At 38.5% G+C, this 16,853-nt stretch overlaps 1 protein-coding gene and 1 non-coding gene across 2 annotated transcripts in view; one reads left to right on the forward strand and one right to left on the reverse strand.

Moving 5' to 3' along the window:
- Positions 1-287: 287 nt before the first annotated feature.
- SGPP2 (sphingosine-1-phosphate phosphatase 2) overlaps positions 288-16,853 on the reverse strand; it is an 84,893-nt gene continuing 68,327 nt past the window's right edge. The window contains exons 4-5 of the mRNA XM_074963944.1: positions 15,135-15,224; positions 288-3,561 (exon numbers count right to left, since the gene is read on the reverse strand). Of these exons, the coding sequence (XP_074820045.1) occupies positions 3,019-3,561; positions 15,135-15,224 (633 nt within the window). The 3' untranslated portion in view covers positions 288-3,018. The remainder of the gene's footprint in view (positions 3,562-15,134; positions 15,225-16,853) is intronic.
- Positions 10,929-11,022, forward strand: TRNAI-UAU (transfer RNA isoleucine (anticodon UAU)). The gene is made up of 2 exons: positions 10,929-10,966; positions 10,987-11,022. It is a non-coding gene; the product is annotated as a tRNA-Ile (tRNA).

Genomic DNA, 16,853 nt, shown 5'->3' on the forward strand with positions numbered 1-16,853 from the left:
GTCTACTGTGGGAGATTATAGGTTTACTGCAGATGGAGGTGGCAATGGATTGCACAGGTCATGGTCACGTTTCAAACGGCAAGCCATTTCCCTGCTATATCAACCAATTTCAAAGATTAATAAAGATGTGTAGCAAGTTACAAAGTAAATAAAACCCACCAGCTTTTGGAAATATATTTATTTTAAAGTTTGAGGCAAACCAGGTAGGACTTCTGGAAGAGAACAGTTTGTAGGGGTTGCATAAATCACAGGCAACTGAATGCTACAAAAAATAAAAATGTCCACATACTTTATAAATCCAAGCCTATATATATATAAAATAAAAGTTTGATAGCATAGAATAGCCGCAGTTCAGAAAAGCAATATTTTAACTAAAACCGTATGAAAGACCCAGCTAAACTTAAGCCACTTTTTGAGTCTAGTTGACTTAGTGTTATGAGTTAAGGAACTTCCACTTATTGTACCTTTTTTCTGCTTTAGTCCCTTCCACTATGACATGAAATAACACCTCCACAGGGCTTCAGATCTTTTGCCTTCATGCAGCCCTATATCATAAAATTCCTTTATTGGAAGGTGTTTTAAGGTACTTCTTGTGGTGTAGTGGTGAAGTGCAGCTTGATTTAGCTACAGTCTTCTATACATTTTGGTACTGAAGTGTTCGTATTTACTAAACTGCTATTAAATTTTGGGTAGGCTGTGTGTATGTACACAATTTTAAATTCAGTTAAACCACGGCCCTTATGAATCTAAAGAGAAGCGCTGTATTTAAAATGTCAGCTTGCATCTCCTGTTCTCCTGGAGTGGTTGCTAACTTTTTCTAAAAGCAAGAATCGCTTCCAAGTCTATTCAGTGGCGATCAGGGCAAAGCCATACTGTTTGAATACATTAATCTAAAACTAGCCAACCACTGGCCATTCGCTCCATTTACATTCTTCTTCCACATTTAATGCTGCTCTCAAATTTAAAAAAAGCAGTGGCCAACAGGAAAGAGTGATGGCTCTACTTCTTATAAATTATCTAAGAAAAAGGCCCCCAGGCCATGCTTTCAGTTCTAAATGCAACAGTATAATGTGTAGGTTGGCACATTCATAATATGGCGGGGGGGAGCGTAGGAGGAGTCAAGGTCTAGCAGCATTACCCATTTATTTATTTATTTATTTTTTAAACCACAATCACAGCTGAACTTCTAGCAGCTTATTGGTGCAATCTGTAATACTTTTTAGTAGCCTGGAAGTCACAGCAGCAGCAGACACCCTTAACTATTAATGGTTAAGAACATGACTATTCTTGTGTACTAATGCAAGATACATAGAAGACAAATAACAGTGGAGCTTAGCTTAGCATCAGAAATGTATGGCCATTGTATCAGTGTATTTTATGGTCACTTGAATATTAATACTCAGCACTTTCCATAATACACTTCAAACACTAATTAGTCCTCACAACATCCCTGTGAGGTAGGCAGACATTATTGTTGCACTTTTACAGATGGGGGAGCTGAGGCAAGGTGGATAAGTGACTTGCCCAAGAGGGGAATCCATGTCAGGTGCGATATTGATTCAGGAGCATGTGGCTCCCAGTTGTGTGCTCACTTCCCTAGTTGAAGCATAGCCAAGCAGAATTTTTAGTAACACTTCAGTCACATTTTTGGTATGAAACACAAAAGAAAAAAGTTACCGGTAGTTCTCTGAAGAATTCCAATAGGTAAAACAAGTCTTAACAAGGAAAGCTGTCTGTGTACGGAGAAGACGGATTACGTCAAGTAGCAAGGACAAAAAGTGTTATAAAATTTCAACATTTAACAATTAAGAGCAGTCACAAGGGAAACACACACATGTAACCTTATCTAGGTTTATGGTTTCTGTGCATGTTAGTTCCCAAGGGCATCTATTCAGAGAGCCTGACATGTTAGTCAGCAGGACACTTCCACTGAATCCATGCCAGTTTTAAAGTGCAGCTTCATGGCAGCGTCAGGCCCTACATCATTTCCAGCCGTTTTGGTTTTGGCTAACCACCCACTTAGCCAGCTTAATTCTTTCTGATCACTTCTAATTTCCTGCTACCTTCCCTCTGGATTTGCCCTCCTCAGCAACTTCTTCCTTTGGCTGCCCAATTACCCAGGAGAACACAATATTGAGCATTGATAGGCTGGAGAGTGAAGCTTTAATACAGTGGTTCTCAAACTTTTGTACTGGTGAACCCTTTCAAATAGCAAGCCTCCGAATGCAACTCCCCTTATAAATTAAAACACTTGTTTATATATTTAACACCTTTATAAATGCTGGAGGCAAAGCAGGGTTTGGGGTGGAGGCTGACAGCTTGCAACCCCCTGAGGGGTCCGACCTCAGTTTGAGGACCCCTGCTTTAATACTAGATTGGCAGCTTCTTCCCCACATGAGGCCTCCTCAACCCTGCTGCACACACGTGCATGCTTTTTTATCCCCCCCTTAATAGTAGTATTTACACTAACCCCAATTCCTGACCACTGTGGAGCTGGTTCTGTCCCTGCAGCAGAATTGCTCTCTTGCATCTGCTACACCCTACATGGCATGCATAAAATAGAATCCCTTACTTGAAGCGTGGGAGACCAGCAGGGATTGCAGATGCCATGAGGGGAACCTACCCTATCTCCAGCCATGTGAGCATCCCCTGAGTGACGTTTCCAAAACGGAGGAGTGAAGTACTGAGGCTGAACCCTGAGTGACACAACACTGACACTGTAGCACGTGCTAATTTTTGGAAAGTAAACAAAAGCCATATAAACAGGAGTTCTTGTTTTTGTACTCGTCATACTAACCACCTGGATCACAGATCTGTAGCTGTGGGTTCAGACTAGCCAGTAATTTCTAATCTTAAATTATTTACATTAAGTGAGTCCCTGGGATATTCAATAGTAGGTATTTTACGCCAGTGCAGAAAGGCACAACACACTTTTTGGTCAAATCTTTACCTTTGTGTAAATTTTTTTGCATCTCTGACATGGTTTTGCCATAAATTATTTCTAACAATGCACCGCACTCATATTAATCCTAATAACTCATGCAATAATGGTACAAGCACTGTAGCACTGAAGCCAACAGAAGAATATGTTATAAATTTGTAGGGCACTTCTATTTCCAGTCGTCGTCTGGCTTCTAGATCGTTGACAGAAACCTGGTACCTAGAACACAACACATGGAGGGCCATGCCTTTGATGAAATAACGTGTAATCAAAAGAATAAAAATCCCTACTAAGAACTTTGCCAGCACCACCACCATCATCTCACTGATTGGAGGAAAGCTGAGGAGAAGACTTTTGTTGGGATAGTTTGGTGCTGCATATAGGTTATTTAACCAGAATCCTATGGTTGCTCCAGCTCCTGCTCCAAGGACAGTAGTTGTGTCTGCTCGGGTAGGGCTGTAATCCTCTAGTTTGGGATAGTTGTAACATAGGAGAAGGGGCACAATTATAGAAAGTATAGGGCAGAATGGACTAGTTAACATCAAGTGGTCTATGATATCCCATGCAGGATATGTGAGTGCAATTAACGCAGCTGAAATCAGAGCTCCACCAATCACATCCTGTAAACATGGGAATTTAAAAAAAAAACAAAAAAAAAAACTTGTTAAAACATGGAAGTATAAACAGGTTATCAGACTATAAAGCCAATTTTTCAGTTCAAAAGTGGGGAGTAAATTAGGAAGATGCAGTCTTTTTACATTTAAATTTCTTTTTTTATTTTTTCAATGTATACTCTAAGATTGAACACGCTATGGTTTTTTTCCCCAAAAATACAGTTAACTACGAAGTAAAGCATTAATATAGTGAGAAACAGGAACATTAATAGCATCAAGTATCTTATTTTTTCAAATGAACACGTATCCTGTCCTTCCTCCTCCTTCCCCTCCCTCCCACCAGTCCAGTGCACTAATAATGAATTACTTGCCAAAAAGAGAGGTAACAGAGTGTTCAGCTAAAAATGTGATTCAACTGGCTGCAATTCCCTCAGTGCTTCATAAGATGTTATACAGCAAAACAGACCTTTTATCTTGGCCACATAAAGATTCTATCTACCCAAATTCCCTCTGCAGTGTCAGTTGGCTAGTGTTTTTCATTTATTGCCCAAAGATAAACTGCAGCCTTTCAGTACTGGCTGAAGTCAAAACTGCTGACTTCCAAATTCATACCCTAAGTACTGAGCTAACCTGCCATCCTATATGTTTTTAATAGACATTTCTGGTCTCCACTGTGTAACAGGCCATCATCTTAACTTCTGACAGTCATCAGCAATTATTTTCTGAGTTTACTTTCTGTTAATTACAATTTTTCAGTTACTCCATGATTTAACAACACTGCATTTAACTTTGTTATTCTGGACTCTTTTAGCACACTTCAGACATTGACACAACCCTGCAAAAGCCTGTTGGTTTGCACACTGCTTTTTAAACAAGGGAGGTAGGAGAAGCGCTGTACAGGGCCAATGTACTCAGTGGGCAGAGCTTTGCAGGTCCTACATTCTAGAACACTGCTACAGGTGATCAGGATGAACCAGGTTGGCCACATTCAATGCACATTTGAAGCCCCATTTCTTTAGATACGAAAGAAACCTTTCCCTGAGCAAAGGAATATATTAGCTAAACAAGTGTCCCTCTTTCAGGCTTAATTCATTGTTAAATGTAGTGTTTTGTAGCCAGAGTCAAGATCCTATCCTGAAGAGTGGATGTATAAACACAGATTAGATACACAGATTTATGAGAGACAAAACAAAGTATACATTGGCCCTGATCCTTCTTGTCTCACACATGTGAGTATTCCTCTTGACTTCAGAGAGGATTTTTTCCTCCTGAGTAGGATAAGCAAGATTTTACCCATTGTCAGGGTGGATAAAAATCAATGATTTTTAAAAAATAAAAAATAAAAAAAAATCAGGTTTTTTTATTGCTTTTTTTTCCCTCAAAAAGCATTTTATCTAAAGATAGTTTTAATTAAGATATAGCTCAAAGATATCTCATCAGGGAATTAATTATAGATTTTATATTATAGTTATAATTATAGTTTTAATTATAGATTATAGCTCAAAGATATCTCATCAGGGAATAGGGATCATAAATTCTAATTCTATAGTATAAGACAATATATTCATGTAATGTTTAAGAAAAGTTTTGTAAATGAGTTCCAATAGTTCATGGATTAGGGGACCCAATCTTATGGGGTTCCACAGGCTTCTGTATAGATTATTTAGGTTAATCTTTCTATCTACCCAATGGGATTCAGTGCTCAGTCTAGAAGATACCGTCAGAAATGCTTAGTTTTGCAGTTCTCAAACTATGGATTTGTGTCTCCAGAGGTAACATGCTTGTTAACAGCAAAAATGTTTCTAAATAAATAAATAATATAGAGAGGTGAGAAATAATAGACCTATTGCCCCTCTGCAAATTTGTGTACGCAGAGTCAATCCCTTACCTCTTTCTAAAAGTGCAAAGTTTCAAAAAGTCCAATGAAGAGAAGATTGTTGGGGCGGAATAGATCTGGACAAGGAGAAGTCTGGATATAGAGGTGAGAAGCAAGGGACGTATGCTTGTTTTGTTAAAATATTATATGTTTGCCATTGAAGGAAAAAATTCAGAATACTTAACGTTATTTTAGTTAAATAAAACAATTTAAATATCCGTTTCATGATGTTTTCCTCCTAATATAGCATGGCAAGAAAATCCTCCAAATATTAATGATTAACCTGTTGTAGAAAACCATGATTAAATCGAGTCTTCCTGATTAGTGATTTAAACCATGATTTAAATCAATTTGATCTAAATCAAATCCATCCTGCCCCTTGTAGACTGTTTTTTTGAGAGCCAGTTAACTTCTGATAATTAATTAAATGGGAGAAACTATTTGCATGACTTAGTTTCAGGATCTCTATTAAAACAAGTTTAAACAGCAGATTTCTATTAATTCAAACCTTTCCCCACCCATAATCCCAAAGCTAATTTCATTCCATGGCAACAGGATTATGATTTCTTCTTTTGCACAAGCAGGAGAAAGGTTATATGGTTCCTTTAACAAAAGAAACTTTATATTAAATTTGAAGGGGGAAACAACTGCAGAGATATGAGACAATGTAAAATATTTAAATGATGCATTTCTCTAGTTTGGCTGGGCACAGGCTCCTTTAGGCAATAACAATGCATAAGAACTCTTCTTATAGCAGTAATTGAAGTCTGGATTGTTAGTTAATTGCCTGAGGCAAGACCATGGAGGTTAAAACCTAATTTATTAACTGAAATAAATAAGCTGCTTTGAGGACTTTTATAAAACTGTTGTCAACAGTGATACTGGGAAAGGAGACACATGCTACCCTGTGACAAACACTCTTACTTTTGCAGCCCGCTGCAGGTAGGAAGGTCAAAAGCAATACAGAGATTATTTTCCTCATAAATACTGTTCTATTATCATTATCTAGCTGAAGAACCTGCATAAATAGCAGACTCAGTGTAATACTGCAAAAGTGCGAGTCAAGTAAATACTAAAAATTCCCTGGTTTCACAAGATCATAACTTTCTGAAAAGTTCTTTACAATCGAAAATTTCTATGCTTGGTCATAGCCCATAGGTGAATTGTTTTTGAGCAAACTCCATTTAGAATCATCAAGGCTGGATTTTTTTTTTCCAGAAATATTTTGTGACAAGCACATAACTCAAACATGGGTGAATGTTAGAGGCTGAGAATTTTCACGTGCTAGGTTCCAAGCAAATTTGAAATTAAAAAAAAATTTATTCAAAGAATCATTTTTGCATATGCTCAGTACCAGTTTCCATTAAGTTTAGTATTACAATTACAAGAAAATTATGTAAATACATAATATTGATGTTGCTTACCAAGATGCAACTTGGTATTGCTATTTTACTATCAAGGATCCACAGTAACTGTAAACTGTTATCAATAAAGGGATTATTAACACTTAATATGCTAACGCTCTACTTGATCTAGCATAGAAGGTCCTGGCCTGAGAATCAGGAGGCCTGGGTTATATACCCAAGCTAGACTTACTGGGTGATTTTCCTCAAGATCACTTCACCTCTTCATGCCTCTTTCCCCTCCAATCCTTTGTCTGTCTTATGTATGTAGGATGTAAGCTGTTTGGGGCAGGGACTCTCTCTCATGTTTGTAAAGTACCCAGCACAACGTGGCCCCAATTTCTGTTGCTCAAAATATAGAATCTGATCCTGAAATCGCAGCATTGTCTACTCTTGCAATTTTAGTCATCAGTTGTGCGACATTTAATGCTTTTCTAAAAACTCCAGCTCCTGGAGTCTTGGGATTGTTTTAGAATCTCAGCTTTCATTTAAAAAAAAATGTTTAGGAAAACAAAGCTTGGAAAAACCAGAAAGCAAATAAAAAGAATCCAACATTTGCTTTTAAAAAAAAAACAAAACAAACAAAAAAAACTACTCATGACTTTTAAACCAATCATGATTTTTGGGGCATGACTCTTTTTTTTTTTTTTAATACTTGGGGTTGGCAATACCGAAGCAACCAGAAAGTCACCAAAACCTCTCAGTAAATTCAGTGTTGTTGTTTTTAAATAGTTGTAGTTTAATGAATAGCCAAAAAGAGAATCAAGCATCAAAAGCAAACCCAAATTCCACTTCACTTCAGTGGCATGCATCTCACTCCCTGTCCTCAAGTGAATTACATAAAGCTCATGTTTCAGAGTAACAGCCGTGTTAGTCTGTATTCGTAAAAAGAAAAAAGAAAAGGAGTACTTGTGGCACCTTAGAGACTAACCAGTTTATTTGAGCATGAGCTTTCGTGAGCTACAGCTCACTTCATCGGATGCATACCACGATATGCTATGCATCCGATGAAGTGAGCTGTAGCTCACGAAAGCTCATGCTCAAATAAACTGGTTAGTCTCTAAGGTGCCACAAGTACTCCTTTTCTTTTTTCTTTTTATAAAGCTCATGATGATGATCACTTATTGCTGTCAAAGCTCCAAAACTGAATGTACACAAATCCAAGTAAGTGGAGAGAAAATCACCAGAGGACCCCTTACAAACAGATCTTTTTATTAAACAACAATAACAAGTTAGACTTAAAGGTCTGAGTGAATCTAGCTTGCCCAGGCTTAGAGAGTCTCAGTCGTGTCTGCACAGGGAATGATTAGTCACAGTACTTGTCTGGTAAACATGCAATGACTTTCGGCATGGTAATAAACACACCTCTTTCTGAGCCATTCAATCACATTAGGGGTGCAAGTCTCTGCTCTAAAGCTGGTGCTTTGGACTGCTAGTAGAAGGTGGTTGATAAACTCAGAAATATTGGCTGATGTTGCATTGTCTAATTAATCAAACTCATAAACCTAACCAAGAGAATATTATTTACTCATTTGGAACACGGGGTTATTTCAGACAGAGCTTTCCTATTCAGATAACTATGTATGCACCAACCGCAACCTACAGTGGTGCAAGCCTAATCTGAACAATAGATGCATGGGAAGTGGGGAAGGGCCTAATGTGGTATTGACTTTGGTAGCATTCATACCATACAAAAATCTGTAAAACATTTGCAGTGACTAAACTTCACTTCCCTCCATCCCCCACCAAAAAGAGAGGCTATGATGTGGCTTTAAAGGATGGCTATAGAAATCTTAATTCTCCTTCACCTTTTCCTCCTACATTCATTTTACTTGTAGTTTTTCTTTTATGAGTAAATGCAATTTATTTTTGTCTCTATTTGTCAACAGTTAACACTTCATAGAAAGAAGAGGAGTACTTGTGGCACCTTAGAGACTAACCAATTTATCTGAGCATAAGCTTTCGTGAGCTACAGCTCACTTCATCTGATGGGAGCTGTAGCTCACGAAAGCTTATGCTCAAATAAATTGGTTCGTCTCTAAGGTGCCACAAGTACTCCTTTTCTTTTTGCGAATACAGACTAACATGGCTGCTACTCTGAAACTACATAGCAAGCGATCCCAGATACTAGATTTCAGGGGCTGAGAGGAAGGAAAGGAAGGTGCTGATGAAAAAGGGTTTAATTGGTTGCTTTAAAAAAACTGAGGAAATACTGAATTCAATTTCTGCATTCAGGTGCTGGTCATTCTGTTCAGAGCACTCTTTTATTTAGAAATGTGCCTATACCAATGCCATATTTGATCAGCATCAAGCTGGGTGAAACACCATGGAAAAGAAATCTAAGTTTAAAGATCAATGAGATGCAAGGAGAAAAGTTATGCACCTGTTTATGGCTCTTCATTAACCCAGACTGCCTTTAATTAGCTACCTAAACTGCAAATATTAAGCCTTATTAGCACACTTAAATCCAAAAAGCTTCTTATACTTTCCAAGGTACATTTCTCCCCCAAATCCTTAGTGGTGACTTCAAGGAATACCTTTGTAAATCTGAATGTGGATTTCATTGCTGCTATGTGAAGTCAGAGATTCATTAATTCTTAAAGAATACAATGTAAAAAGGAAGGACTCAGCCTTAGTGGAAATAAGCATATGGTAAAATTCATCCATTTTGCATATGAATAGCTTCTCTTTCCAGTTAATACCTATTTTGCTACCTACACTATATGATCACTAAAGACTACTTACATTTGGATAATAACTCCTGAACAGAGAACCTCTATTTACTGTGTTGATTAGTTAAAGTTTTCCTTTGTGCACACTTTTATTCTGTCAGTCATTTCATAATGGAATAAAAGTTTTGTTTTGTATGGGAAACTGGATTAAAAAAATTTGGACTGAAATAATTTGATATGCTGTACGATAGTGCATATACCAGATGTATTTTCTTCCAGTATACTTTTTTGGTGGGTTTAATTTTGTATGACTAACCTGAGATTTACCTACGCGCGCGCACACACACACACACACACACACAATTACGGCATGACAGACAAGACTGAACTCCCTCTACAATGATTATAGAGATCTTAACTTGTACATGATTTTTCTGGTTAACAGAGACAGTTTTAAATCTTGATCCCAAAGGCTAATAATACTGAGTAAAAAAAATTTTAAGCACCTGAGTAACTTAGAAGCCCAAGACTCATTGAAAGGTTCCTGAGTCCTTAAGTCATTTTTGAAAATGGACCTTATGCTCCTAAATCATGTAGGTGCTTTTGAAAATATTACCTACAGTCAACAGGAATTTCTTCTAAATATGAGCAATAAACAAGTGAAGCTTATCATTCAAATACATTCTCTAAAAGCTCAACATTGTATATAAAAAGATGTTTATTACTATTTAGATTTTTTTTATTGGGCCAACTTCTATTGGGGGGGAGCGAGACTAGCTGTTGAGCTTACACAGAGCTCTTTTTCAGGTCTATCTTGGGGGGAGACCCATGTCTCAAGAAAGCTAATCCTATTTCATCTTGGGTATTCTTTTGCTTACTTTAATTCCTCTGATTGTTTTGTTTGGATATGATATTCTACCACACTGCTTGTCCCAAACTGTTGAATAATATTTGCTACATACAAATATTGGACTGCCTTTCCACGGTGGGTGAAATGACCCATAGTTTGTATGTCAGTTTGTAAACCATTGAAAATCCCTTCAGGACTAATGGTGCTATTGGGGGGGAAAAAACCAAGATGTAACAGAGAATATAGGTGCATATTGTGGGATGCGTATTACAGAACATAATCTGCTTCTTTTCTATGTCTTTGTAATTGTATAATCAGCAATAAATGCATCAATCTTAGATCTATATTTCTTACACAAATTATTTACTTTGTTTTCAGAGGAAACTTTTTCAGAATTAAATAACAAATTACCTTTAGACTTTTCCTTATATACTGGCCAATATTTAGAATAGTATAAGATATTATTGCTTTTTAAATCATGACTGTATACATTGTGAACTGCAGTACCTGATAACCTGTTGCAAGATTAAATGTGGCTCTCAAGTGACTGTCTGCTTCTACCATCTCATGTAGCTCCAGTGGCGCAACTGGTTAGCGCACAGTACTTATAAAGCAGTACTTGACTGAGCAATGCTGAGGTTGTGAGTTTGAGCCTCACCTGGAGCAGGTGTTTTATGGGTATGGAATTCTCTGGCCTGTTTTGAGGAAGTCCAATGAATCCAAACAGGCAAGAGGGTCCCTCTGGCCTCAAAAATCAATGGACACTCACAAGGGGTGTGTGAGCTTTAAGCAATTAATGACTGTAAAAAGCTTCCCTAGTGGGGTGTTTTGGGGGGGAGGGATAACTCAGTGGTTTGAGCATTAGCCTGCTAAACCCAGGGTTGTGAGTTCAATCCCTGAGGGGGCCATTTGGGATCTGGGGCAAAAATTGGGGATTGGTCCTGCTTTGAGCAGGGGGTTGGACTAGATAACCTCCTGCGGTCCCTTCCAACCCTGATATTCTATGATTCTTGGAGACAGGAATGTATGCATTATGGTCAAGGGGAAACTGGGCTCTGCTGTGATCACTAATGCAAAATGGGTTAGTTTGATGCATTAGAAAATTCCCAATGCTGGCATTGAAGGGTTAAAAGGATGAAAGTCTTCCCACTGTGTATGTTTAGTGTTGTCTGTGATGTGATTCCTTTTGCCTCTGTGTTATACTGTCCCACAAATGAAAGTCAGCATGCATAGTTTTCAAATCCTAGTAAATGTAGATGAATTTTGTCCCCTCCCCCACACCCATTCTACTGATCTTTAGACAGTGCACCAAGTCCTATTTGCCTCACTCCCAAGTAAGTGATCAAGGATATCAGGAGTTGGCTCAGTTTTCAGGCACAGAATCTGGGGGAGATTTTCATAGATACCATTGGAGGTAGGCCCCAGACTCCCATTGACTCTTGATTGGAGCACCTAATTGCCCTTTATGCCTTTTAAAACTTCCTCCTAATTACGGAATCTCTGCAGAAAAGTTAATCAAGAGTTTGGTTGTGCCTTTGAGTGACAGTTTCTCTGATTTACATACAGAACATCACTAATTCCCACTTTGCTAGTTCTTCACACCCTATAATTTGCAATCCCCCAAAAGAGTGGCATCTCCCCACTTCTCAACCAAGGTTCATTATTAGCAGATGTTGTAGAAGGTTCTCATAATAGTAGGGGCGCTGGAACAATTTGTATAGTGAGGGTGCTGAGGGCCATTGAACCAAACTTAAACCCTGTATATGATGGAAACCACTTCAAGCCAGGAGGTGCAGCAGCACCTCCAGCACCCCTAATTCCAGCACCTATGCATATTAGTTAGGGCTTCTCTACACTAACAAGCTACTCTAGTTACCTATACTAGTTAAAGCAGTACAACCCCCTAGAGTGTAAATTCAGTTATTAGTAAAAAGATGCTTTTACACCAGTATAGCTATTCCCATCCTGTATGGGGAATAACTATAATGGCGTAAGTCACCATCATGGAATCCACATTAGTCCTTTTACAGGTATAACTATTTCAATAAAATAAACACACACACAAACCACCATGCTCCTAACCAAAATAGTTCTACCAGAAAAACTGCAAGTATACATCAGACTTTAGATTTCCTTACTTTTACAGCCTATAGTCCAATGCACTTATTACATTGTGTGCTATTATTAAAACTCAAAGAAACCAAGTAAATCTCAGTGGTTTGAGCATTAGCCTGCTAAACCCAGGGTTGTGAGTTCAATCCTTGAGGGGGCCATTTAGGGATCTGGGGCAAAAATTGGGGATTGGTCCTGCTTTGAGCAGGGGGTTGGACTAGATGACCTCTTGAGGTCCCTTCCAACCCTGATATTCTATGATTCTATGAAATGCTGTGTTGCAATATTCTTGCTAATTTTTGTAAATTACATGTGTTCATTCACTTGCTAAATTTGAGAAATTCAGTAAACCTCAGTGAATCAGCATGTTTTGTATGAATATTTGCTTGAAGAAAATATTCATTTCCCTACAGATCTGTTCATGTACCTTCAGTGTTAGTTTTCCATCAATAGTCTAGTGAGAAATTTAGGTGGACAAAACCTTTGAGGGGAGTAAACTGAGCTCAAATGTGATCATTTGTACCAGAAACCCGATTCTAAGAATTATTGTTTCTGCTTCCTGATGAACATAAAATGAGACCTGTGTCCAAACTTGGATGTCGAATACTGAATAATTGCACTGAGCCACTTGAGGAGCAGTTTTCAGACAAAGTTATTCATAGAAATTTGACAAATTGTTCTCAATATTTTACTCATTATCCCAGAAGAATCTTAAATTGCACATGGCCAGTTTGTGAACAGAAAGAGGTTATATTTATGAAATAATTATTCTATGTGAATTATTTCCTCAACTCCACTCACTACCATGCCATTTTTTAAGACGAAGACTCTACGGAAATATGTTTCTCGCTGTTAAACTAAGGAGTTGGGGGTTAGAGGCAATCTGAGATAGGCACAAAGGGCTTTTTCTTCTTTACCCCAATTTAGAAAAGTCTCTTTCATTATCATGGAACACCAACGGAAATATGCTAAGAATTTTTACTGATTGACTTAGGGTCATCAGTTAAATCTAGACTGGAGACATCCTCTCTTTTTTTAAGACATTGTTTTGACCCAGTAAGGTTGGAAGGAAAGGTCAGGCCATATCTCATGGACAACCACCATTTTATTAGGAATTTTATTTATTTATTTATTTACAATGTATCAAATTTATGTCTTCATTACAACTAATATAACTACTTTATTCATAATTCAGAATATACTTCATTACTACTAATACAATATTTCTTCATATACTACGAATGATGTATTATGTAAGTTGAAAATGTTTTTCATTCACTGAATTTCATATTTAGGAAAGTGCTGCACATCTCTGCTAACTACATACCAATTATCATAAAGCTTCCTGTTATTAAGGAGGCCACTAGTGACTCCCTAATTAAGGTTTACATTGAGATGTGTACTTAACAGAAAAGTGCTATTCCCCATATATCATAAGCTAACTTAGCTCCACATACACAAACAGATTTAACTGAGTTCGGCCTGCACTGGAGGAACAGAAGTAAGTGTCCAGCATGCCTCACTGATTTGGCACTTCAGCACATTACATTTACCTCCTGACTAAATCAATCCCTACTTAGTAGTTCTGGAATGCAATAGTGAAACTACCACACACACAATACTGTTACCTTGCTTAAGTACATTTCCGATCAATGCAATCACTGAATGGCCAGGACATCAACAATTAAATGGAGATTCACATTCACACCAACCTCCTCTCACCTGCCTTTTTACCCAAACACTGTAATACCCAACGCTCCACCAGGCTCCTCAGCTGCATGACACATTCTTTTTCAGTTACATATTTATCAGCCAACGTGCAAACATCCAGTTTCTCAAATGAACTCAAATACACAAGTTTAACCCCAAATTCAGCTACATTCAGATATCTCCCTGGAAGAAAATGTATAATGAGTCATTTGTACATGAAAAAGCATGTGGTCAGAATTCAGGTTGTGCATTTGTGTGTGGTTATGAGAAACTGGATGTGTGTATTATGGTTGGTTAGGTATTGGAATTCAAAGGGAGTTTCTTGTGGTGCTGGAGAGTGTGTTTTGGGGGAAGGTATGCACAGTGAGGTTGGTTTGGGTGGAAATATTGCTTAACTAACAATTTCCTGGATTTTTAATGATTGTGTTTGAGAAATGCATTTAGGAAAGTTTTTAAGTTGAAGTTCACAATGCTTTGTGCATGGGATAACCACAGTGACTAGCGCTGGCACTCCTCCAGAAGTACTAGCTATTGGCCTAGCCTACAGCCACCTTCTACTTAGTCAAACTGTTAATCAACAGAAAGTAGCTTATGGCCATGGGAGACAGAGCTTCATGGGAGCAGGACCAACAATATGGAAATCGCTAGCAGTTAAAATACCACTTGCCTTTCCACATTCAGAGAGAAATGCCAATCCACCTTTTTGTCCTACTGTTCCTAGAAGTATCATTTATGCACTGTCACTGCAATACTATTTCACACACCTAGATCTGTGTGTATGTAAAACATACCTTTTAAAATATATTTTTACATAAAAAATTCCAACTTTCCCTCTAGTTGGTAGGGAAGGAAGCCAGAAATTGGCTTTTTTTTACTCATAAGATGGGCTTAGATACTAAGGGGATGGCTGCCAGTAAAATGACACAGACAGAAGGACAGTATATCTTTATCCTTACCAGTACAGTGTGCATTCCAGTGTAAAGTCTGCTGAGACACACCAGAGTAGAAAATACAAATGCTGCCATTAGTCCTAGCACAAGTGAGTACTGTAGAAAGAAAGAGAAATGTTACCAGCATTCAGATTAAGTACATATATTGTCTGTCAGTACCTCAAATAAATTATCCAATGGCCATCACCCACATGGTAATCTAGAATCAGCTCTCGAGTTCTAACGTTCCAGAGAGCTAATGTGTGTCAGAGTTATGCATTCAGGTACTCTCAGGCTGAATGTTGGCAGCACTGTATCATGCTGAAAGCTACTTTATTACCTGTAGCCTGTGGAAGGTCTTAAGAGTCCATTTTCCCCCACTGGAAGCTAGGCCTAATGATGGCATGAATGATAAGGCACCTGTAGTTTTTTTTTTTTTTTTCCTTAAGGGGGGGGGGGGGATGGCTAGCCTAAAACTGTAATCCAGTTATTATAGCAGTCTAACCGTAATATCAAACTTTCTTTTGTCATCTAGGGTTTATATAAGGTTTATTCATTTTATTCTTTCTCAGAATGGCCTTACCAACATGGAATCAACTATTTTAAATGATTTGGTAACGTATTTTCAGATTACAGAGCGGGGAGAAATGCTTGGTAGAGAACTAGGTTAATGTATTAGCCTTTCACGCCTTCATTCAAATCCTGGCTTAGGTCATCCATGAAAATGAGTCTGATGGCCTCATCTTAGCTCCAAGGGGACATTTGTCTGTATAACAAAAATCATCACTCGATTGGCACAATTGACTCAGGAGAGTGCCATGACTGGATGGATGGTATGGGGGATTGTAGGTCAGGTCAGAAATGCTTTTGCAGAGCTGTACGTTTGACAATCTATTTATGTGGCCCCATAGTAAATGTAGTATCCAAGACCCTCCTCTGGAAAGCTTGATCTGCACACACTGATCTGACTCCCTTTAATGCTGTTTTCCCTTCACTTTCCTGAGCCTCGGATTTATCTCCTAAATAGAGTATTCCCAATTTATTCTCTCTTCCTCACACAGTTTAGGGGCTGGTACAGATAAATAATCTATTATTGATGAAGGATTACTAATGATCAATTGCAGCTCTAGATGACATCAAAGGAATGTACCAGCAGATATTTTCTAATAGAAACCATTTAAAAAGTTGCTTTATGGGTGGTCTGTATTTTACAGCAAGTACAATACAGCTCTTCAGAAAAATGTAGGTTGCAATATTAGTGCACAAATTTATATATGGGTGAAAATAAAGTACTGTAATGAATAAGGTAGTATGGATGTGTACTGCTGTCCTCTGCTAGGCAGGGTCAGAACTACCTAACTGGGTGCCTTGGCCTGGTACTGCTAACAGATAAAGAAGTTTTTCTTTAGTTCCAGAAGTAGGGCTTAGCACAAGGGTGGGCAAAATACGGCCCCTGGGCTGGATCCAGCCCGTCTAACATTTCTGTCCGGCCTGCCATGACTAACATTTCTGTTCAGCCTCTTCTGCCTCCTCGCGATCTCAGAGTCCAGGCCACTAAAAGTCCCACGGCGCAGCGGGGCGCTCAGGCAGGCTGCCTGCCTGCCACGGCCCCACGCCGCTCCTGGAAGTGGCCAGCTGCTGCTGGCACAACTCTGCGTGCCCCTGACAGGGTGGGAGGCAACTCTGCACGCTGCCCCCGCCCCCAGCACTGTCCTCACAGCTCCCATTGCCCAGAAACTGGCCAAT

The sequence above is a fragment of the Natator depressus genome, chromosome 9, assembly GCF_965152275.1.
Source record: "Natator depressus isolate rNatDep1 chromosome 9, rNatDep2.hap1, whole genome shotgun sequence".
In the NCBI taxonomy this organism is placed as follows: domain Eukaryota; kingdom Metazoa; phylum Chordata; order Testudines; family Cheloniidae; genus Natator; species Natator depressus.